General features: G+C 55.8%; 2 protein-coding genes across 9 annotated transcripts in view; both read right to left on the reverse strand.

Annotated features, from left to right (window-relative positions):
* Positions 1-17136, reverse strand: part of TPST2 (tyrosylprotein sulfotransferase 2) — a 38375-nt gene extending 21239 nt beyond the window's left edge. For 3 of the 8 annotated variants that reach the window (XM_075012966.1, XM_075012972.1, XM_075012969.1), the window contains exon 1: positions 6376-7445. The gene's annotated coding sequence lies outside the window, so the exon portion shown is untranslated. Of the gene's footprint in view, positions 1-6375; positions 7446-12615; positions 12753-17087 lie in introns of those variants that run through there. The other 5 variants (XM_075012965.1, XM_075012964.1, XM_075012967.1 and 2 more) reach the window with 3 other exon arrangements.
* Positions 17137-18711: 1575 nt separating this feature from the next.
* CRYBB1 (crystallin beta B1) lies at positions 18712-23933 on the reverse strand. Its single transcript, XM_075012660.1, has 5 exons — positions 23793-23933; positions 21752-21870; positions 20092-20224; positions 19657-19799; positions 18712-18892 (listed from the first exon to the last, which is right to left on the reverse strand). Exons 1-5 carry the CDS (start codon positions 23931-23933, stop codon positions 18712-18714), a joined length of 717 nt encoding a protein of 238 aa, XP_074868761.1.
* Between the last annotated feature and the right edge of the window lie 332 nt (positions 23934-24265).

Here is a 24265-nt window from a genome sequence, read left to right on the forward strand (position 1 = left end):
ACGTAACTGAGAACAGGGCCTTAGAGTGGAAAGCGCCAGACAACCTCACACTAGGAGCACGGCTACCTGCACCGCCTAGAAGAACCATCATCCTGGGTCCAGCTAATCCAGTACCCTGGCTCTGACATCGATCCATTCCAGAACTTCAGGCACACCACGCAGAACATGGCAGTTGCTGTGAGCCACCCTGCTTCTCCCCCCAGCCCAGTTATGCATAGGCTGTTACAACATCCCACCGCAATGAGTTCCACAGGTCAACAATGGGTTGCCTGAAAAATCACTTTCCCTTGTTCGTTTGTAGTAAACCCGGTGGTGCCTACTAATTTCATCCGGTTTGTTGTGTGCTTGGGAAAAGCATGTGCCAGCTTAGTGTTGGAAATAACTCTGAACATGACAAGCCCCAGGTGAGTTATTAGAGAGACCGGCGCACGAGGCCAAGTCATGGTGATGAGAGACGAGCTTTCCAAGTTCAGTTTCTCAGACCTCAAGAAGAGATCAGTAGCTGCTTATGGAATCAACACCAGGACGACAACGCTGTGGAGCTGCTATCAGCTCAAATCTTTTAAATCAACATAGTGCAGCACCGCGCAAGGGTGTCTCCGATGCCGGCAAATTTGTTAAGGGCTCCTTTGCATGCAGCACAGAGAAAACTAGTCCATGGAACTCCCAGTCTGGCCTTGCACTGGCAGGGAGCTCACGCACAATACACACATTAAAGGCGTAGTCTTGTACTGGTGCAGACAGGTCTGTTCCCCTGCCCTCATTACTGGGGAGTTGGCTTTTTGTGCCAGAGAAACGCTGGTTTTCGAATCTTGTGCTGATTACCAGGGCCATCCGAGTCCGAGCCACACGCTTCAGCAGGGAATCCGAGCAGCAGCAAGGCTCTCGCAGAGGGCACCTGCCCCTGGCGCACAGAAAACACAGCGGGCCTGGCAGAGGGGAGCAGAACTATAAGCAATATTCGTGTCTCACTGCCCTGGGCACACGTAAGGCACTGAACCTCACCGCCCCCAGCCTGGAAAGCAGAGACTGAGCAAATGCAGACACAGCCCTCTGTCTGCAGGACATCCCCCACAACAGCAGTGAAATCACCCAGAGTCTTGTCGCCCTTCTCAGCAGTGGGACCTGGGCCAATGCTGAGACTAGAAAATTTATTTTCTGTGCCCCTGGAGGGAAGTTAGCGCTGAATTCTCCACTGACGGCCAGGAGCGCGTTCGCTGCCCACCCCAATGGATGTTGCCACTAGCTACGTTTTCAAGTTCTTACAGCCTTCCAGAGAGATGGGTGCAGATTTTCACTCTGATCTGACCAAGCCCAGATTCCGTGAGAATGCTGCTCCCTGCCACAAGACTGCCTTCATACCCACAGACTCCAGCTACAAAGAGGACAGCCCACGAAGTTCAAACATTCCAGAGAGAGCACTATTTTCTGGCCATCGCCTTGAACAAAAAGTGCCAGGAACGTGTGGTGCCACTGCTAGTACGTGGCCGGCTTGTGCCTGGAATTTTCAAAGGGGCCTCCAGGAGGACAGAATTTCCATGGGGTCTAGGCACCGAGCTGCATTCGTCGCCTTCAGAAGCCCCCACGTAAGATGACAAAGTGTTTCATTTTTTCCAGATTGCCTTCTTTGCCTCTTAGACAGGGGCTTGGGGATAGTCAGTCGCATGGGTTGGCGCACAGCCAGTGCCTCTACGCACATCTTTCCCCCATCACCTGGAGAGAAAAACAGCACCGTAAAGCCATAAAAACCATCAGAGGGTTCAAGGGCCTGTTTAGTCCCCGAAACATCCTGACTTTAAAGTTCAGCAGATTGCAGATGAAGTGTCCATTATTCAAAGCACTGGTTTCTGCCGTCTTTTTCCTCTGAAAGCCCTGCCTAAGGACATCTTCGCCAAATTCCAATCCCAGCTATCGAAACACCTCCTTTAACTTCAGTTCAATGAGGGTTTTCTCTTCCGTTCTTGTCCAAATGCAAAGTTGTGACCCAGCGGTGGTTGCCCTTCAGGGATGGCTGGATCCGCAGGTTCCTATCCTGCAAAGGGCTTTGCGCAAAGGGGCAGGTGGCTGCCTGTTCACTGCCAGTTGCAGGACTGGGTCTGCATTCTGGCACACGTTTTGGAACACTTCAGGACAGAAGGTGCTACATGGTATTCCTGAGTCCTGTTTCCTTCAGTCACTTTTCAGGTTCAACTTTGCAAGTGAAACAGTCTTGCCTCGTGCTAAACACAAAGGGCATGGTTCAGAACTGCCAAGGTCAGGGGACTTTAGGTTTTAAGGCTGTTTCTTGTGGAACTCTGATAGGAAACCTCCAGCACATCCTCTGAGGTTAGGACGTACGGAGAGGCTTACCTCCATTTTTAAATACTTGGTAAGCACCTCCATTTTTAAATACTTGGTAAGCACAAGTTTGATGGCTTTGCTCAAGACTGGCAAGCACAGGCTTCAAATGCTTGAGTCTGTTGCTAAGAAATACAGAGAGATAAAACCCAGAGCCAAGAGGAGCGCTGACAGATGAGTAGTCTGAGAACATTACCAAGCTCCCAAGAGAGTCTAGTCAGGGACCTACGAGCAAAGCCAGGCTGTTGTAACAGGCTTCAAATCTAATCAACAAGGAAGTGACAGACATTTTACAGCACAAACGTGCTGTCTGTTTATTGCCTCAGGGCTGTTGTGATTAGAAAACATTTTATTACCCTGCTCAATATGAAAACGTTTTTGAAATAATAAACCCCACCGTCTTCCATTCTATTTTCTCCTGTTGCAAGTGAAGACAGCGGCACAGCTTTATCCTGCATCGTGCAGGGACAGAGAACGACTCCAGCAGGTTGATTTCCACAACGCTGACGGAAAGCATGCTCGGCTTTCCAACCAGGTGAGGATTCTATAGTACCTCAGCCGCCCTCGGGAGGCCCACTGCGGGAGCAGCAGACCCAGCCAGCTCTGCTCTGCTGAAAGAAGCCCAGACGTGGCCTTTGTGGGAAAAGTCCTCAGACTCTCACCCCTACAGCCCTTTTCTTCTTTTAAAGGCGCTTCATCGGTGTGGCTCCAACAACGGAAGGGGTTTGCTTTGCTTTGGGAACTCCATGTCCCGGCGCCTTCTTCCATCAGCCTCACTGCCCTGCTCGCAGAGTTCGGGCTGCATAGCGTGCGGAAGGGACCTGTCACCCCCCATCAGCACCAGCGTCCTCCCCACCTGCCTGAACTGTAGTCAGGCCCCAAAGTTTGGGAAACTGGTTTCTTCTATTTTGACCTGAGCCATTTCCTCCTCCTCCTCCTTCCGCAGCTTGTCTGAAGTGCTGCTGACCCTCCGCTCTGCGAGATTGGGGAAAGCTGCTCCAAGTACCCTCCAGCGTGAGACGTCAGGCTAGGCAGGGGTTCACAGCTGTTTCATACACCCTGCGTTTTCCATTCTCTGCATTGACCTCCCCCAGAATTACTCAGCCTGCTCCAGTTTGTCTCCCCAGAAAGACCGATTTCGCCCTTCACCCAGTTCTCTTGCAGGGCTCACTCTGTCCTCAGCCGCAGCAAAGTTTACAATTGGACAGCTCTAGCTACGCTGCTCACGGCTGTGAAAAATGTCACGCCTTTGGCACTGGAGTTGGGTTAACCCAATACCCGGGGCAGACGAGGCTAGAATGAGAGAAGGATTCTACCACTGCGCTAGCCAGCGGTGGACTGCTGCCCCCGCTCCTACACTCGCCCCAAAACACTTCCGTCGCTGCAGGAAGTGTCTACTCCTAGCTGCATTCCCACCACTGCGCTGCTGCCGCCTATGCAAAGCTGTCGTTTGCATGCAGTAGCCATGCTCCTAGCAGCTGGACGCCAGCCTGATCAGAAGAGGTACAAGAACAATTATTTCTGGGATGGGCATTACCTCCCGGCTATTAGTCCTGCTGTACCCTTAACTGCGTAAGACTTTACCCAAGCTGCCCAAAAACAGAGCATTCAAGTGCAGTCAGCTGTGCCAGCAAGACGAAGCAAGGAAGCTGCAGACCAATGGCTCTATGAGTTGTGCTTCCAGCGCTGCAGAATACACAGCTCCCGAGAAAGGTGGAAAAAGACAGCCAGAGGCACAAAGAGCCCAATTTCACTGTATTTTAATTCTATACAAGTACTGGCAAAGTCACAGCTGTAATAATTCAGAATGTTAATGAAGGAGAATACTGCCTACAGCACTGAAAAACACAGGTCACAAAAAAATCCAAATCACAGCGTCACGGTCCTCAGTGGTCAAGACCCAGGCTACCGAAAGAGCTGGAAACGAGTAGCAGGACGACTGTCTACGAGTCTTGTTCCTTCAGCCCAGAGAATTTTCTGCTGCCAGGGGAAAGCTTGTGAGAGTCACACAGAGCTCTCTTGGGGGCCGCTCCAACACTTGAAGGACCTTCTCCAGGAATGAAGGACCACCACCACCACCACCACAAACCTAACCACATCAGTTCCAAGAGCAAGATGCAGTGCTTCAAGCAGCCAGCCACTGTACGCAGCTACGTGGGCTTTTAAAAACAAACCCGCCAAATCCTACCAAAACACAACACTCCACTGCAAACATAAAGCTCCCCAGCAGAAAACCCGAACTACGCAGGACAGACATTCACCACAGCACTCAGAGTGGCTGCAAGACACACAGACCCTACACCGACAAGGGCACAATAAGAACCAACAGACCAGAACAAGAGCATCTCCAAGACAGACACCTACCTCTGGCAGGAAACTTCCGACTGATGCAAAGAACCTTCCTGAATGAGAACACACCAAACGTGGGCGTGCAGAAATTGGCAGAGTGGGTGTGAAGTTGGGGCAGACGCTAGAGTGCCAAAGAAGGCCCATTTTGAGAACAGTCGAAGTCCCCTCAAGGTTCTGGGCTCGCCGTTTAGGAATTACCAAGCAGGTATAACACAGTAATACAGGTTAAAACATTTCCCTCCCTGACTGTTTCCTCCCCAACAAACAAATACACCAGCTCGTCTAGCTTCTTGCCTCTCGGAATGAAAAACGTCCAACAAATAGGAAAGATGCTGACCAAAATAAAGTACCGGGGATAGCTGTGTTAGTCTGCGTCCACAAAAACAATGGGAGAAAAATGTAATAAGTTATGCATCTAATGAAGCGGGTCTTTGCCCACGAAAGCTTATGCTCCAATAAATCTGTTCGTCTGTAAGGTGCCACAGGACTTCTCATTGTTTTGACCAAAATAAAGCCTCAGCTATGACAGTCCCCACTTTAAGCACTTAATCACAAGTCCGGTGTATAAACATATTCTGTATGTAGTAACTGTGGGGTGAGAAGAAGAGAGTGAAGAGAAGCAAATACTCTGCAAGTAAAGCAGGGTAAACCAATCTCCCCCACTGCGCTTTCTCCTTCCTTCCCTAAAAAGCGCCGCACAGGAAAATGGTGCAGAGACTCAAGTAAGACCAAGCAGCATGTGCCTATGCACACATGGCTCTCTGCTGTCTGGAAAGACAGTGCCCTTTGGGGTGGGTATCAGGTGACGTGCGTTTGTAGAGCCTGACACGGCAAGTCAAAAGTCCGCCATGGTCCAAACCGAACTTACAGTGAAGCTCAACAAGTTCTCTTATGCCGAGCCTGCCCAATACCTGGACTCCAGAAAGAACCCATCACACATCGCTCTGGCTGTGGGAGCAACTCTCACTTGAGTCATCTTCACATGCAGCACAAAGGTCTTACCTTTACTCGCCTTTTTTTTTTAAAGAACCCCCCTTCTTCGCCTTCCCAAAATCGACAGATTTCCCCAGCCAAGGACAAGGCTAAGGTTTGTCTCGTGCACCTGGAGGTGGCAAAGGGGCTGCTAGAGAAAACCACTTATTTCTGCCAAACGCTTTTTCAAACCACATTCCGAGGATTAAGAACCAGCATTCCCTTCTTTGTATGCGCAGGAGCTGGCAGCTGCAAATTAAGGGCTCTTTCTGTAACAGAAAATCCAAAGACCTAAACTTAAATGAAAGACAACTAAATCTTTTCTTTCCCAAGGCAGCAAACTGCAACCACTCAAAGACCCTTTTGTCAGCTACTGGTACAGCTTGGTACAGCTCTGCTAATGCACCTAAACCTATGAGCGCCTCCAGCACCGGGGCGCTCAGCTAGGGAGGGTGCGGGAGCCTAACAAGGGGGGAAAACCAAGGCAAGGACAGCTGAGCTCGCTACAAAAGCCTTGACACTTTTTGGAAGTGTTGGGGCATAAACCCGTCAAGTCCATGAGCTGCAGAGCATGTTACAAAGGTAAGTGCCTTTATCGCCGTTTTACAGACACAGAGATGTCACACAGGAAGTCAGAGGCAGAGCCAGAATAAACAGCCCTAGCAAACTGCAGTTTGGTACTTGTATTCCCCGAAGCGCCCCCCACACCCCACTTACGTGTGTAAACATATACCCCTCAGTGTCCGTCCCAAAGTGCTGTGGTGCCACTGGGCTCCGTTCATCTGCACCTTCTTAGAGGCAGCTGAATTGGTGTGCGCACTAGTGGAAAGAAACAGCTCTGCAGGACGGTCTGTGAAGTGGGCTCAGCACATAACTCTAAGGCTCAGTGCGAGCATTGGTCACCTAGCAAGAGCTAGCAGCAGCCACGTTTTAGGGCTTGCGGAATGTGATCAATCTGCTGTAGCTTCATTCTGCGGAGGGCTACCTGCCTCTTCTGCTGCGCCGCTTCCCAGCTGAATCCAATGGGAGGGCCTGGACCAAACCCCGAACCGCAGGCATTGGTCTGCCCAACTCTGTGCCCACAGCGGGCCTTCACCTGGCCACCCGCCCTGCTCTGCAAAGCTCGTTAACAGCAGAAGGGGAGCTTCACTAGCCAGAGCTGGGAATGCTCAGCGCCTCAGTAGGTGGGGAGAGGGAGACACAAAAATATCAGAGAGGTGATGTGTCCATTTAGGTCTTCAGGCCTGTTCAGAGAAGGCTCTTGTCCTCCTCTAAGCGTTGTGCAGCACCAAGCACACCGAGCAATTAGCTTTCAGATAACACTCAATCAACATGCAGCTCAGCCAGCCGCTCTGCATTTGGAGTTGTGAATGGAACAGATTAGCAAAGAAGTACTTGCTTCCCGGCCTTGCTTTCTTGTTACACTCTGTTCAGCTCCACAGTACTCTGAACTAAGAGGCATTGAGCATAAAGCCCATTTTCCCTTTTGTGAATGGAGCGTGTCTTCACAAGCACAGCTGCAAGGAGCTACCAGTTACTCCAGCAAATGGTGATTTGACACACCCACCGCTGGTTTTTCAAAAGGCACTGAAATAAGTGTATTGAATTTTCATTAACTGTCCTGCTCTCTGCTTTGGCCACCAACGGTCACAGAACAAATGTCCTTGAATTCATTAGAAGGAACCCAAGACTTCACCCTATGGAGAAACGGGGACAACAGCAGGGTCTTCAAAATCGTACCCCCAGGTTCAGCTTGAGGAAATCTCTGCAGAGGAGTCAGGACAGAGCTGAAATATGCAGAAGAAAAAGGTTTCAGAGGCAACCACATTAGTCTGTTTCAGCAAAAACAACAAGGAGCCGCATGGCACCTCAGAGACTAACAACTGCGTCGTGGCAGAAGCTCTCGTGGGTGCAGGAAGTGCAAAAAGGGCGAGTCCAAACCTGGAGGTGGCACCGCTGAGTGCAGACGACAGTCCCACTGGCACACATCCCCTTCTCCTCCAGTCTGAGGCGCCACACACCTGGCGCAAACTCCGCCGAGAGGAGCCAGAGCCAGCTGTCTGCTCCTCCCAGTGAAAAATCAAATGCACACCAAGGGGCTCCCCAGGCACCCTTTAGGGCAGCGCTTCTCAGCCAGCACCCTGGGGAGCTGCAAGCTGGTCTCTGCAAGGGGTCTGCCAAAGTAAGCCAGCGAGCAGCACTGGGCCTGAACCTGCTGGGGCCCAGGGAAGAAAGACAAAGCCTGAGCTGCTCCACACAGGGCTGAAGCCCCAGCCTGGGCATCAAAGCTTCATAGGACCCCTGTGGTGTGGGGCCCTGGGCAATATCCCCTAATATCACTATCCCCTAATGCCAGCCCTGGCTTCCAAGTGCCCAGCTACGAAGGAGAATTGCTGAGGCACAGGCGGGCCCAGGAACACCGGAGGGGGAGGGGCTCAGGACGAAAGGGGCTGAGCAGCCCTGGTTCCGGTTTCACCCCAGAGCCCCCAGGGTGATGTGCAGAACTGCCTCCTCTCCAGGCAGAGAGAAGGGGAGCAGCTGAGCTGTGGATTCCATAATGGCCCATCTTTACTAACCTCCCACTGCCAAATCCGTAAGGCTGGACATGTCCTACTACGTGTTCCCCGTAAGCCGGAGTGCTTGGGGTGCTCCAGGAGAGATTCAGAGCCCACCCAGCTGACGGGCAGAGCGCCCACAGACACCTACAGCCAGCAGCCTGTGTTTCTAGCAGCAGTGTACAGCCGCACATGCCTTGACGCACATAAAATTTATTCTGCCCACGGATGGAGAACATTAGAAGGCACCCTGGTACTAACCCAGTCAAACCCATTCGTCCGCTGCTCCAGGCACAGAATGCTCTCCTCTGCCAGCTCCTTCGCCAGTGCCAGGGAAGAAGTGGGTCCCTGGAGAAATCCCTGGAGTCTCTGCGATTACAGTGTCACGGTTATTGGCCTATAGCTCTCCTGGATCTAAATCTGAACCAAATTGCTGGCAATTACTTCCCCGCTGAGAACTCTCTCCCTGCCATAGCAGCTTGTGGGGTCTCAGGTTTTGCTTTGAACTCACTTGGCCACGAGGATAATCTGGAAAGCAGCTGCTTGTTCTTAGCACTCTGGGTCGAGGCCCGAGGCTCTTTTGTCATCAGTCACTGGCTATAAGAGCCTAGGACAAGGAACCGGCTGATCAGAGACACGCACAGGGAGAGAATTCCTACCCACACACTCCTCTACGGGCCCCAAGGCTAGGGAAGGGATGCCACACTTCAGTGCTGTAATCCCTCGTTATCATACAACTAATTTCTAGCTTCCGTAACCCACTCCACATTGTGCAAGCCCAGGTTAGGCCTGGCGCCCAAGATGAACTGCACTTCTGGCTTCCTGCCAGGAGCGTCCCCACACTAGAGGACAGAGAACAAAAGCTGGTATTTTGGAGAAACAAAAGGGTGACAATTTGCAAGCTTTCAGGGAGCCGAAGCATGGAAAGCAGTGACTAAGAGCAGGCTCCCTGGAGCAGTGCTGCATCACACAGAATGACCTACATCGCCAGGGCTGTACACCCCCAAGTGAGAAAACCAAATAGTGACCACACGCAAACCAGCATCCTGTTACACCCTGAATGCTGGCAATCAGCTTCCTGAAGGAATAATGGGCCAGCCGAAGAGTCATCTGTACCCAAAATAAAGCCACCTGTTGAGTGCTCAGTTTCTCTCGTGGGGGGCAAAAAAAATTCAGCATAGTCGTAGGATTTTCTAATGTTTCACCTAATCCCGCCTCTGTCTCCTAGAGCAGTGTTTTGTGAACAACTCGCAGCTGGGCCGCCAGAGTTTGGAAAAACACACCGAAGGTCTACATTTTCTGTTATGAAAACCAGATACAAGGTTACTTCTTCACTGCTCTGACACCTGATTAAATGACTTCATTTTGGTTTTGCTGTATGTATTGCTGTTTTATTTTATTTATTTTTGGTCTGTTAATGAGTTATTCTGAAGAATATTTTCATAGGTGTTGTGCATGAAAGAATGTTATTGTGTGGTGTTCCATGGTCTCAAAAAATTTACAAAACACTGGTCTAGAGAGTCAGCATGTCTGCCTGAGTCCTTAAAACAACACACACAATTCAACGCTTCACGCCCACAGCAGGTGCAGCATAGGCAGCAGGGTTGCCTCTAATTTCTTCTGCCTGTGGACGTACGCCACCAACAGAAACGCACACTGCCTACTGGGGAGGAGAGTAGGTGCTCTGCTAGTCAGCTGAGGGGCACCTGAATCTCTCCTGGGCGGCTGCCCGAGTCCTCATCGTGCAGGGAACGCTGGCCAACAGCAAGGCAAGCTACAGGAATCCTTCCTCAGCAAAGCATCTCAGCCCCGCACGCAGGGACCGCTGCCAGGAGCTCCATCACCCCAAAATTACCGCAAGAGCGGCGATGGGGTCGGCGACGAGCATTCCACGGACACGCGCCCATTCCCTGGCGAGGCTGCTGGGTAGGCAGCCTCGTGCTAACTTACCCCGCAATGGGCTTCTAGCACAAAGCGACGGCAGAGGAAGAGACAGACGCCAGCAAGAGATCTGTCTGGGGGATCAGAAGGGAAATAGCACAGCGAGAACACGCAGCACCGACCAGGCAGGGATCAGTGTCTTCTGACGAACCAGGAGGTGGCAAAGCTCCACATCCCATCTCCACCCTCCTTCACCACACTGACTGTCACTGCAGCTGCCTCAAGGGCTTGGGCTCACGGCTCGGGGGGAGTGTGGGGGGGGGTTGCTTTCACGCCACAACACCGACTTGAGGGCTCTGCGAGATGTGACGAGGGAGGGAGAGGCACAAAACACACTGAAGCTGAGACGCACGAGACAAACCCACGGAAGGCTTAAAAGGAGGCATGACCTCCGATGCCCCATTTCAGCGGTTCCCAGTTCCGGCTAGGAGTGCTCACAAAACTGGCCCCAGCCCTGCATCGCTAAACCTAAGCCAAATGCCCTCTTTTTATCCTTTCACAACCTCGCACACAGACCCTGCCGGCCTTTGCGCTCCAGCCCGGCCAGAGCTCCACCAACGGAATTTTTAAGAACTAAAAGGCAATCGAGAGTTTTGCGGTAGGAAAGACCTGCAGCCAGAGTCTTGGTGAGGAGGGAGCCGACGCAGCTCTACGGACTTGGCTGCCGCTGGAAATTCAGAAGCTCTGCTGCCCCTCAGCACCCTCAGAGAGAGCTAGCTCAGAACTGGAGCCAAGGGGATGAGTCCCTGAGGCATCCGAGCACAACGCTACTCCCCCTGTGGAAAACCCACACTTCCCTCAACCCCACTTCCCTGGGGAGAGGCAGCAGGAGCACAGGGAGGGATGCAGAACACAGAGGGACCGCAAGGGCTGACACAAGCTGGAGAGCTACCCCAGGAGGGGGAGATAAGGGGAGAGGGAGAGCTCAGTGGCCTTGTAAACCCCAGGTTGTGAGGTCCCTCCTCAAGGAGGCCTTCCAAGTTTCTGGGGCAGGTTAGGTCCCTGTCAGGGATGGTGATAGCTCCTGCTCTGAGGGCAGTGGACTGGACTTGATGACCTCTCTGAGGTCCCTTCCAGCTCTATGAGACACGTACATCTCTGTGTTTCTTTCAGGCACTCGAGAAGAATCCAGGACATAAGCTGAGCACAGACTGCACCCGGCTCAGTACGAACAGCTGAAAAACCCTGTCCCCAGTGCACATCTACAGCAACTGAGCCTTACAGAGGTGACATGCCCTGTAACGCCTGGCCTGCCACACAGCCGCAGCCGCTGCCGCCTCATACAGAATGGCTGAGGCAGGAACAGCTTCTTCAATTCATTAGAGAGACGTTGGTTACCTGCCAAATGACAGGAGGGCGTTAGCAGCCACTGCCTTACGGAGCTGATCAATGCACCTTGCCCCTGGGGAGAGATTTGAGTCCTCATGAAGTCAAGGGAGTGAGGACAGAGCTGCACCAATGGAACCACAAGCAGGAACTGAATTCCTCCTGACTTCTTGCATTATGCATGTGCCAAAGGCTATCTGGGCTTTGCTAATGCCACAGAAGAGGTTACTGAAGAAGCTGTCTGCTCTTCCCACCCTTTACCGTCAGTGTGGGGGAAACTGCTCGAACACAGTTACTAGTCATGCAAGAGGGCTACTTGCTCTGCACGCTTTGGCCTTGGACAAAAAAACAAAAAAGTTTAGCAGACAATATAACAAAAGCTACAGGCCATTTCTAATCCCCTGCTCCACCCCCACAAATCACCCCTTTCGTACTAGTCTGCAGGTCCATGTCCTTAGTGCTAAAATCACCCAGAAAGTTTCAGGTGCCAAAGAGCAGTTACTGAGCATTCCAGCTGATTGTGCATTTTATCAGTCTTGCTCACTATGGCACAGGAAAACCCCTTAGCGCAGTGCTAGTACAGCTTATCATGCATGAGGAGTGGCAGCGAGCACAAATTCTACACCAAAATATTTAAGTATTTTCTCTTTAAAACCTGTTCGGTCATTGTCCGTATGAAGCCTCAGAGCAACTGAACATCACTTCACCTTCATTTACAAAGTGTTCATGAGCAGCATGTGAAATTACTGGGATAGTTGTCTGGGAAACCACCCCCCACCCCACCCCCGATTTGTGTGACGCTTATTTTCCCATATGATGGGTTCCAAGCAGTTTGTTGCAAAATATTCAACATTTGATCTTCAGAACCCAGTCCACACTGGTCACCTTCGCGGGTTACATGGTACCCTTTCTGTTCCCTTGGGGGATGCCACACAGAGCCAGCCAAAGGAATGAAAATTATACTCAAAATATGCTAGCCAACACCGGCATTTCATGGAACACTTGGTCTGTGAGAGATTTCCAGGCAATAGCTACACGGCTGCATCCGTCACAGAAACAAGGCCACACACTGCTTTTGGAATTTGAAAAAACGTTATCGGGTGTCTTCCCCCACTTTCCACTTCATCCTACTCACCACAGTCATGCAAAACCCTCCGGCCGAGTCTCAAACTCTGTCAGGCGGAGGGGTAAATCGAGGAGCATGTGCGAAGAGGGAGAAGAACAGGGCACTCAGACTGCGAAGCAACCGACAGAAAGGAACGTGGATGCAGCACCACGGCCCATTGTGACAAAGAGCCAGCTCACATGCCGGAGTATCCCCCACGAGCTGGACCATCCCCATCGTCGAGGAAGGCAGTGGCAGAGTTCATATTGGGGGTGACCAACAGGCAGCCAGCAGAGAAAAGGGCTGGCAACCTGCCCCAGGAGACAGAAGAGCGGTAATTCTGGCCGCGCGCCAGGAACTTGAAGTTGCAGAGAGAATATATTTAATTTGTATCTCGTGTCCTCACCACACAGCCTTGCTGCCCAAACAAAGCACGGAGGCACCAGATGTAGGTGGAGTTTCAGTGTGAGATTTAGAGAGGAAGTGGCTGGGGGTGGCGGGGGGGTGAACGAACTCCGAACAGAGGGGAAGCAGCAGAGCCCTCTCTGAGGTTCGCTGTTTGAGCCACGCTAGCACACAGCACAGAAGCTGCCCTGTCTGTTTCAAAGGGCTGCCTGCGAAAGAGGGAGAGAGACTGCTGAGCTGCAGGAGGGAAAATAAAGCCCAAATTTCTGACACAGCGGCAGCTCTGCATGGCCCAAAGGCACCGATTGTGTCACAAGCCAGAGCTGCCAAACTTCCTCTTTTAAACCCGGGGCACTTTTGAGCTGCTCTGCTCAAGAGCCAGCTTCCGGATGTGGGATGGGGTCTGCACCTGCAGCTTGAGAAGGAAAAAGTTGGGCCAGGCACTTCCACCAAGGTCAGATTGCTGAAGCCCACATCACCTCCCCGACCCTCCCGAGCAATGATGTAGAGCGGCCACCTTGGTCCAAAGTTGCACTGAGACTTTGAAAAAAGCAGCATGCGACATTGCCTCCACCTGGTAGGGAGTCACGAACCAGCCTCCTTCGCGGACTGAACAGACGCTCCACCACCTTTCTAAATTAAAAACTAAGCATCGTGCTCAGCAAACTGCTGACTCTTCCAAGGCAGGTTTGGTTCGGCTGCCACATCACATGCATTCTGAGAACCCTCCAACCAAGCTGCAGGTCCTCGTGTGTTCACTGTCACCTCCCAGAGGTCACGACAGCCAGATGTATCCTCTGCGAGAGCCAGCCAGTCACCTCTCCCTGGTGGCTGCTGTGTTCGGCCATGTTCTTCATTGGCTACACTTGTGAGTCAGCTGAACTAGGTAACACGCAGTGCCAGACTGAACTACTGCAAAGGCACTCTTCAGATGCCTATTTGTCAGTCTCCCGCGACTGGGGTGCATGCTTGTACACTCGCACCCTGATCTCCGAAATGGCAGTGCAGGGCAAAAAGTGTCCATGCAGACTCACGTGCCAGGGCAGAGCGGGAGGCAGTGGTAATTAGAAAGCTAACGTCCGTCCCCAGAGCGCAAGTCACCCGGTGAATGCTTTACACCAGGGATCAGCCACCACGGGGCACGCAAGCCAATCTTCATTGGCACAGGAGGCAGGAGCTCAGCCGTGCCGCTCCTCCCCCATGCAGCTGGAAGCTTGTGCAAAGCCAGGCTGCCTGTAGATTAACAAAAGACCGGCTAATGCTGCCAACCACCACCTCAGCAATAAAGTTCTGCGTCTTGATTTATTAACGAAGCTGTTGCAAGTAGGACTGTTAGTGACTTTAAAAAGTATCACCGGCACTCGGCCTGTACAGAGAAGGCAAAAGGTCAAATTTCGGCCCTACGCCTCAGAAAGATTGCTGACTCCCGCTTTACATGATTCTAAAACAGGAACACAGATTTCCCCAGCCTGATGGAAAACAGCGACGCTTCAGGCAGCGGAGTGAAAGGAGAACGATTTGGAGGGCCAACGACTCGTGTTTTTAGTGCTCTCGTGCTACTAGGATGGGCATGCTGGAGTCATAAAGTAAGACCTTCCAGCCCCTCTGCAGAGGGTCTAAGACCCCCACACGTAGGTCACAGATTGTAAAATGTGCCAGAACACACCTGATTTCCAGCCCTGCCTTGACAATCTGGTTCAAAGGCTCACAGGTGAGCATCTGTCAGTACTCCAGCCCAGCACATTAGGGAAGCAAAGACACCTGGTGTCAAAATGAGGTTTGAATGGGTGCCCATGCGGCACCCTGGCTGAATCTACCCATGGCCTCCTGAGATGCTGTCCAGTTTCATGCATCTCCAGCCCTGCTTGCTGAGCCAGAGGCTACCTGCTGCTCTTCGCAAGAGAAAGGGTCCATACGGAAGGCATGCCAGTCGAAACTAACCCAACGCACAGACTCCAGAGGAAAAGGCAAAGCTGAAGCTTTTGACGCAGCTGTTACTGCTTCTCAGTTCCTGCCTACTAGATCCACACGCCCAAAAGTTGTGGGAGTTCCCATGTCTATGGTTGTGCAGCACAGCTGCCAATACGCTTCGGTCAGCTTCATCAATGGCAACTAGCCCACACAGAGAAGCAAAATTAAGCAGGTTTGCAGGGCTGTCATGTGCACCCCTGGCTCCGGATTCCAACTCACGCCACTTTCACTAGCTCCATTTCAAAATAGTTATATTCTGATCGCACAGAGGTTTGCGCTGGTGTAGACACACTGAAGTTAATTTAAACTTGGCTTATAACCATTTAGCTCATGCCAAAAAGGAACCTCTATTTCTTTTGGGAAAGCAGAGCGGGGAGGCGGGAATGGCTGACGGTTGGTTTCTGATCAGTGAGCCACTGAACCGGTATGGACCATTCTGTTTTAAAAAACGAGTTAGCCAATGTCTGCTGACTTGCACAGGCATCAGTCGCCAGCCCGACTCCCAGCAGACGTGTGCAGATGAGGCTGCGAAGAATGTGAGAGCAACGCAACCACAATGCACGGTTAAATACATACATTCACACTGGAAGAGTGAGCAGTTCAACCATGGATTCCAATCAGCATTTTGTCCTGGAACACTGCTAGGGCATCAGAGAGAAGTACACACCCCCACTTTTTAATCTGAATGAAACGGGAGGATTGCATGAATCCAGTCAAACACACACATGCTCCTCTACAGGATAGTATCCTACGGCGCTACCGCCAGCTCCGGGTCAGGGCTACATTTGCGACTCCAGACACAGCCTATGTGCTCCTAGGGAAAGCAGCCGAGAAACAGCGGGCAACAGCCCAAACCTGACCGACGAGAAGTGTGGGGTCACACTCTGAGGTTACACTACCCCGGTGCACTGCTCCTTCCTCTGCTCACGGCAGGCACCGTTTGCTAATGAAAGCAGCAAAGAGAAGCCTGCTGCCGACTGCAATTTGTCAGTGGGAAAAAATACCACCATTACCGTGCAGGTCTGCACCTTCAAGGCCCCCTAAATTCACCATCCTTCCTCCTCCCTCTCCTAGCCTAGGGATCAAAACGCATGCAGCGTGCCCTGTGCCGAGCGCCCAGACAGGCACTCCAGCCCCAGCTGCCAGCACACTGGGACTGGGGCACTTAAGACAAGCTCTGGGAGAAGAGGAGATGGAAGCCTGCCCGCGCTGCCCAGGAGATTTAGGGGCCCCGTGCTGCACCCCCACCCCCAGCCCTTGGTCCGGCCTTTGCTGACCCGGGGTGAGGCCGCTGGGCCGGGTAGGGCTGATGCTTCTCAGGAGTGACTGCCAGCCACAGGGCACAACGAGCCCAGGCCACATCTTCACCACCAGCGCCCCATAGCCTGCCGGGCTCCAGCCAGCCGGCGCCGGGCACCCCCAGGAGCGGCTGGGCACAGCCCGCGGCACGGCAAGGGGGTGCGGGGAAAAGGCGCGTGGCTCCGGGGGCGCAGGCAGGCGGGGGAGGGGCGCGCAGCGCTGCGCGGGGGCGCAGGCAGGCGGGGGGGAGCACAGGGAGACGTGCGGCTGCGGGAGCGCAGGGGACAGGCGCGTGGCTCCGGGGCGCAGGCAGGCGGGGGAGGGGCGCAGGCAGGCAGGGCGGCGCAGGGAGACGTGCGCCTGCGGGAGCGCGGGGGACAGGCGCGTGGCTCCGGGGGCGCAGGCAGGCGGGCGAGGGGGGCGCAGGCGAGGGAGGGGGGCGCAGGGAGACGTGCGCCTGCGGGAGCGCGGGGGACAGGCGCGTGGCTCCGGGGGCGCAGGCAGGCGGGGGAGGGGCGCGCAGCGCTGCGCGGGGGCGCAGGCAGGCGAGGGCGGCGCAGGGAGACGTGCGCCTGCGGGAGCGCGGGGGACAGGCGCGTGGCTCCGGGGGCGCAGGCAGGCGGGCGAGGGGGGCGCAGCGCTGCGCGGGGGCGCAGGCAGGCGAGGGCGGCGCAGGGAGACGTGCGCCTGCGGGAGCGCGGGGGACAGGCGCGTGGCTCCGGGGGCGCAGGCAGGCGGGCGAGGGGGGCGCAGCGCTGCGCGGGGGCGCAGGCGGGAGAGGGGGAGGGGCGCGCAGCACTCGCTCGCTCGCTCGCTCACTCACTCACCAGCCGGGCAGCTCCCGCCGCCTCCCGCCCGCTGCAGCGCGAGACGCGGCGACGTCACACGCAAGAGGGGCCGGGATCCCCGGGGCAGCCTCCTCCGGCCGGCCGGCCCCAGGGGCGGGGGCTGCGCGGGGCCGGTGCAGCGCGGCCCGGCCCTGCTCTCCCCTGTGCGGGGTCCCTGCAGCCCGGCTGGCTCTTGGCAGGGCCGTGGGGCGGGGGCTGGACCCGCTGGGGCTCTGGGGTGCTGTGCTACCGGATAAGTGCATCCCCCCGGCCCGGGGCCGGCTGCCGCCTGCGCTACCGATAGGCCCCTGCCGATTTCCTTCCCGAGGGCTTCCGTGCGCTGTCGGCACAGCCGTTTAAACAGCAGCCTTTGCCCGGCGCGCACGCGTCCCCCTTTAGCGCCGTGCTGACAGGTCCGCCCTGTGCCAGCCGCTTCCCAGCGTCTAACCTGCGAGTGCTCCGCTGGCGGCAGTCAGCAGGCACCGTATGTTCCCCCGTGCTGCAGGCTGGCAGCGCAGATGCTGCTGAGAGGGGCTGGGGCAGGGGGTGGCTCAGAAGTGAAAACCCGCTAAGGTGGGGACGGCGCACGAGGGAACGGCAGCACCTGCGTTTCGCTTCCCTGGAGGACGGGGGAGAAGCGGGCCTGCAGCGCTCGGAAGACCCACAAAATGGTTTGTTCGGTGATGAGCTTGCGTGGGACAGACCCGTTTCTTCTCTGCCGTTTTGTTTGGCGAAGATACCACGCGGCGGCTGTAGAATGGCAGCCGTATGACACCTGCCTGCTCTGGGACTAATTCGCTAACTCGCTGTCAGGATTCAGCTGGCCAGGTGTGTACAGCGCTTTGTGGCTGGCAGGAAGAGGTGAACATTACACACACCACACCACGGGGGGAGGAGCTGAGAGCATGTACAGTAGCCACAACCCTGGTTTTAATCTCTTGTCTCCTGGCACCAAATCCCTCCTCATTTTTGTTGCCCTTTTCTGAACTTTTTCCAAGGCCAAGATCCCGTTTTTGAGATGAGACGATGACATCCGCTGCTGCTATTCCACATGTGGGCAGCCGGTGGATTTATACAGACGCCGTACGATAGTCTCTCTCTTATTCTCCCTTTTTACTGCATGTGCAGAGAGACTTACAGAGCAGGGCCTCCAATGGGCTGGGTCTTCTCTGCCCAAGAGATAACGTGGACCATACGCATCATAAAGTCATATATTCCTCCTGTTCTGGGCCTTGGCCCATACTTAGAAACCCTCGGCTGCCCCATGGCAAAGAACAAACCCCACGCTCAAGCCACAACCCTCTGCAGAACCGCAGACCTTCCTTCCCCTGTCCAACACCAAAAGTGCACCAAGCAGTTTAAAGAGGATGAGGAAGGCTGGGGGGATAGGAAACCGCGAGAACAATCCAGTGTTGAACAGACCCTGAGGCAGCTGTAATCTTCTGATTTCATGTGTTGATTTATTTGGCATCACAATGTACAGGACGTCCCATAAATATGCAATGTACAAGGAAAGTGCTGGGGAAGGGAGCGTGAGACAGCGCCGAGATGGGGCTGTTCACACAATGTAGTGGGGGCTCAAGGGGCTGCATAGCCCAGGCCTGTTGGCGAGCAGAGGTCGTCCTCAATTTGCGGGAGCATCACGCGCAGAGAAGCGGCCTTTGTGGTCCCACCGCATGTCCCTGATGCGCCGCACAGACTGGATCTGGGGCTGGAAGGCAGACCATTCGTTCCAGTGCCGGAAGTCTCCTCGCTCAAAGAGATACTGGTAGCCTCGGTAGCCAGGATACTGGTATCCAACCCAGCTTTAGGGAAAGCCAAAATAAAGTGTCTCAGAGATGGAGGACCGCGCAGGCCACATGGGTGCAGGGGCTGAGCTGGAGCAGTGGGACAGTATTTAATAACAAGACACCAGCTGCACATCTATGGCCACACAGCATCATGCCCTTACACCCTGGCCCTTGCGTGGCTGGCAGCATGGCTGTGGAGCCAGCATGCGCACAGGCCATGGGTGGGCCATGTTTCATATGAAGCGTTCAGTCGTACACACGTCCACCTACCTTTGCTCACGCTGTATGACAGCCTGATGCCCTACGCTGCCCGTGTGAGGGCACTGCCCTCTGCTACAGGATCCTCTCAGGTGCCTCAGACCTGCATCTAGGCAGACCTGTGGCTGACATGCTCGCAGTAAGGCAGGGTCTTGTGCTCTGCTGGGTCAAGCAGGCCCAGACAGGGTTATGCTATCAGCAAGGCACTGAGGGGGACCCCCACTCTCCCCCACGGGGGCTGTGCAGCATTGTGGATGCTTATTGAGGTGGAAACATGTTGCCCTTTTGGCCTTCCCAGGGCTGTGGGAGGGCACAGGGATATCCCCAGAGCGCAGAGGCAAGAGCAGCCTGGTTCGGGCCCTGCGTCTTGGCAGCAGGAAAACCGATCAAAGGGCTCTTCTGTTGGTCTGTACGTGCAATGAGCCAGGAGAGGCTGGGAGATTGGTTGCAGCTCCCCCAGGCCATGCTCCTGGGTCTGCAAGAGAGTGGTAGGGTGGGGATGGGGAGGTGTGTGTGCTTACATTCCACTGGTCACTTTCACGCTTCCCACCCGGTCACAGAAGCCGTGAGCCCAGAGGCTGGGCACATCATCTTCCTGGATTTCCATCTTGTTGCCCTTGAAGTCAGCAGATTCGAAGAGGCATATTTTGTAGCCGTCGGTCTCCTGGGGAAGACAGCAAGGCAGAGCCGGATCATTAGGCAGACCCACACTCACCTGTCAACACACCAGGGCCTCGTGCCCTTCTGATCCAGGCGTCACCACAGGGCTCAGACCCCGCCTGGGGAGCCAGACTGGCAGCCAGGCAGCTTGGCCAAAGCCCAACATGCAGGGGTTACCCACAGCAAGGGGAGGCTCCTTGCTCCAAAGGCACTGCTGTGCACCCGGCAGCTTTCCTACCCCATCACGCTGTGTGCTTTGCACCCCTGAAAGCAGTCCAGTCTCAGAGTCCTCTTACCATCCTGATGGGCCGCATGGACCGGAAGTAGTCGCTCCGGTAGCTGCTGGACCAGGTATCCCAGCGAGGATACTCGCCCTGCTCCAAGATGAACATCTCTCCGCGCAGGTTGGACTGCTCAAAGGCCACCCAGCTGCGGAGAGAGGGGGGGCAGAACGTGAGGGCAGGCCACGGAGCTTACGTGCATCAGCCGAGTTAGAAAGAATTGTGGTGCTGTCTCGCCTCCTGCAGGAGGAGACGGGCTGACTCGTTCACTAGCCAGAAGCTGGACTGGCCGGGGAACGCCTTATCGTCGCCACTTCCCTGCCTCCGTTTCCTCTCACCCAGTGCACGGCTGGCAAAACAGACCTGCGCTCTCCATGCGCCCAGTAGGCTGTGCAGGCGCCAGAGACATGGCATGTTGCAGGGAACTCGGGGGGCGGGAGGGGGGCACAGGGCCGGCTGCCAGAGCTGGATCCTAAGATCACTGGGCCCGCTCTTGTACGTGTCTAGTCTTCGTTATAGGCACAGGCTTTACGGCCCCTCTTCCAGGACGTTGGCAGCCCCCGGACTCTGCTGGCCCAGGAGGGGACCTCAGCCCACGTCAGTCAGCAGGATGGGCCAGCTTAGTGTGGCGTCTGCTCAGGCGAGCCAGGACACGGCAGCTCCTGGCCTTCCACTGAGCTAGCACATTCGGAATAACATGGAAGAGTGCCCAGGGCTGGTGCCACCACAGGCCGTCTGCGTTTCCTGATCCCAGGCCCCCGGCTCACAATGTGCCGATGCAGGCACCCACCCGTGGGTTTGAGGCTCAATTGCAAACAGCAAGATATAAACCTTTGGTCCTGCGTCGGTCTCTGTTTGCACCTTCCCAGCAGCCCCCCAGCTCTCCATCTCCCACCCATGGAATCGTAGAATCATAAAATCCCAGGGCTGGAAGGGACCTCAGGAGGTCATCGAGTCCAGGCTCCCGCCCAGAGGAGGACCAGCCCCAACTAAGTCATCCCAGCCAGGACTTTGTCAAGCCGGGACTTAAAAACCTCTAGGGATGGAGATTCCCCCACCTCTCTCGGTGACACATTCCAGTGCTTCACCACCCAGCCGGTGAAGTAGTTTTTCCTAATATCCAACCAGTGCCTCTCCCTCTGTAACTTCAGACCATTGCTCCTTGTTCTGGTCTGCTGTGCACATTAGTGCAACCCTGATTTCCTGGAAAGCTGAACAGCCTGCGCCTTGGGTGGCACCTTCCTGGGGGCTGGGTTTTCAGGAAGTGCAGCTGAGCAGCCCTTTCCGAGGTCAGTCTCAGCGTGGTGTCTCAGGCCCAGTGTCCCAAACACCAGCTCCTTCGGACAGTCTCGGCCAACCTCTCCCTCACCCCTGGGCGGTGCTGCCTGATCTGGCCCCAGGAAGTGCATGGGGCTGTGCCCAAGAGGTTAATTCTAACAGCAGGCTGGGGCAGGAGTTAACTGCAGTTTGGTGTGTGGGATACAGGCCAACTCCAGCTCTCATGGTTCCCTCAGTGGCCGGCAACACAGTAGAAACTCTTTATGCGTGTGAGTGGAAGTCAGCGGCAGAGCAGCGAGCACCAAGTTCCCCCTCCTAGCCCAGGGCTGCCTTTTGACTGCCACGAACGCTGCCTGCCAGCCTCTCCAGTGCCTCCTGCCCCGGCTGCCTCACTTACGGTCCAGTGCTGACGATCACGCTGCGCACCCGGTCGAAGCCCCGGTCGCTGAGGTTCTGGCAGGCGGTGGTGAACTCTATCTGCTTGCCCTGGAAATTCTCCTGCTCGAAGATGGTGATCTGCAGGGAGCCAGATGGAAAGAGGTCAGAACCAGCCAGAGAAGTAGCAGCCCACGGGGGGATGCTTAGCAGCAGGCAGTCTTCTGTGGCCAGGGAGGGCCCATCTCTGGGGCACCCTCTGCCATAACCGCTGGGCTGCCATCTGTGTTACCCTCCCCTGGAGTCAATGGAATGCCAGGGCCCACTGGAACGGCTGCAGCACAGCCCACAGATCCCACCTGGACGGAGCTGGTGCCCGGGGCTCCTCGCGCCGGCGCACACCACTGCCGCCTATCTGGAGAGAAATTCAGCACCACGGCGATGTCTGGCAGCCGTTAGTGTCTGACGACAGCGGCTGCCGCTATAGCAAACAGGCCACACGATTCCGAAAAAGTGGGGACAGTTCCAGCCTGGTAGCCACGCTCAGCCAGGCACAGAGCCTCCTGCAGCTAGCGTGCTGGACACCGCGGCGTTGTGGGCTGGCGGGTCTTCTGCTGTGCCAGTCCTGCTTTGCAGGCGCTCTCTTACCGCAGGCTGGGCTGCGGCTTCCAGGCTCTCCCTGGCTGCTCACACCCATTCAGCTTCAGCCTGTGAGACCTGAGGGACCTAGCGGCTGACTTGCAGTGCGGCTGTTGGGACGCTGTTGTACCCCGGCTCAGTCTGAGGCAGCGCCCCCGGAGCAGTCTCCAGGAGCTCTGCGAGAGCGCTGGCTGGAACGGGGGCGACAGACTCGCTAGGCCCCTGCTCAAGGTGTGGGGGGGTGGGGGGCCTGCGCCCCCAGAGGAAGCCGGGCTTTGAGCAGAAGGTGTGGCTGGGCTCGCTTCCCCCAGGCAGCCTCAGCACCGCCTGGAGTGCATGCAGAGGGCTGACTAAGGGGTCTGGGGCTCCCGCTGCCCAGCCCCTCTCCCTTTCGAATGCCAGCCCTGGGGCAGTTGCCCCCTTTGCCCCCCTCCTGTCAGCAGCTGGACTCAAATAGCCCCTCTAACGAGCCCCGTGGGACCAAGGCTCCCAGTTCCAGCTGTCCCCTTCCTGCTCGTAGTCCCTGGCTGCCAGACAGCTTGCAAATGGCCTCAAAGCAGACTCTGGCTTTGCACCTGAAAACACCGTGCGCCTTGTTAAAGCCCCGGTGAGGCCCTGGGGCCGAGCCACGCGATAACGCCCCCGTGCAGGGTGGCGGGCAATTCTGCAGCCCCCTCCCCTTCCACAGTGTGGGTTTGCGTGTGCTGGAAGGACGGCTTTCCGCCCTGTTCCTCCTGAGTCGGCTCGGCTCGGCTCCTCGAGCACACCGCTGTCCCCAGCCCTCCCCGGAAAGGCTCCTCGCTCTGAATAGCCGCCTGCCCAGCACTCCTGGGCTCCCCCGGCGCCAGAAGACAGCAGTTGCAGCTCTCAGCCTCAGCTCCCACTTGAGCACCTCCACCCTGCTCCCAACCCCGTCCTGCACTTTCTAGCAGCAGGAGCCGGAGGGAGTGGTGGGCGGCAGCAGCCTCCAAACCCAGGGCACCTGGCACCATTCACTGGCAGCCTCCAGGGAGAGGAAGCTAAGCCACTAGCAGACTGGACGGGCAGCCTCCGCCTCCGTGCCTGGGATGGAGGAGGAACTCAGGGCTCTCATCCGTGCCTAACTCCAGCCGCTCTACGGGCTCCTCTGCCCTGGGATCTGGTGCCTCGCAGGAGGCCTGCTGGGAGTACGTGCCGTTGTTCATAGGCTGCTCTGAGGAGGAGCCTGCTGCAAGCGTGGGCAAGGGCCAGTGCAGGTGGCACTCAGGGGAACGGCCCTGCCCCCCAGAGAAGGCCTGTCCTGGTGGGGCCCAGAGAGCAGGACAGCAGGGCCCAGGCCTGATGCTCCAGGCTCAGACCCCCTTTTTAGCCTGCCGCGTCCCCTGGCAGCAGCTGCTGAGACACTCCCCTATTGCACGGGCCAGCGGGCATCGCAGGGGGCTTACCCGGCACGCCTGCTGGGACCGGTCCTCAGCCCGAGAGCTGGAAAAAGGTGTGGGGTCTGGAGATGGGGCTGGAGCCAGGGCTCCCCTCTCCTTGTCATCCACAGCCTGGCTGGCAGCCATGGTTTTCGTGGTCTCCGACATTGCTGGGTTCAGCTCAGCTTGATGGAGGCACCAACTGGAGACACTTCTGCAGGTTAGCACGTCTCTCACACACACACACACACACACCCCGGCCCGCCCAAGGACCCAGCAGGGGCTGGTCTGCCCCAGAGAGCCACACTGAAAGATTGCTGCAATCCCCTTTGGCTGCCTGAGCCCCCCAACTGCCCTCAGGTGTGGGCGCCTTGTGCTGGCGGATGGGCGGCCCCAGGCTCATGCTACTTCCTGCACCCCTCTAGCTGGTGGCTGCTTTTGCAGTTGACTGGTAAGGAGTAACTGGAGCTGGCTGGGGGCTGGGACAGTGGGTCTCCATG

Source organism: Carettochelys insculpta, chromosome 18 (genome assembly GCF_033958435.1).
Source record: "Carettochelys insculpta isolate YL-2023 chromosome 18, ASM3395843v1, whole genome shotgun sequence".
Taxonomy (NCBI): Eukaryota; Metazoa; Chordata; order Testudines; family Carettochelyidae; genus Carettochelys; species Carettochelys insculpta.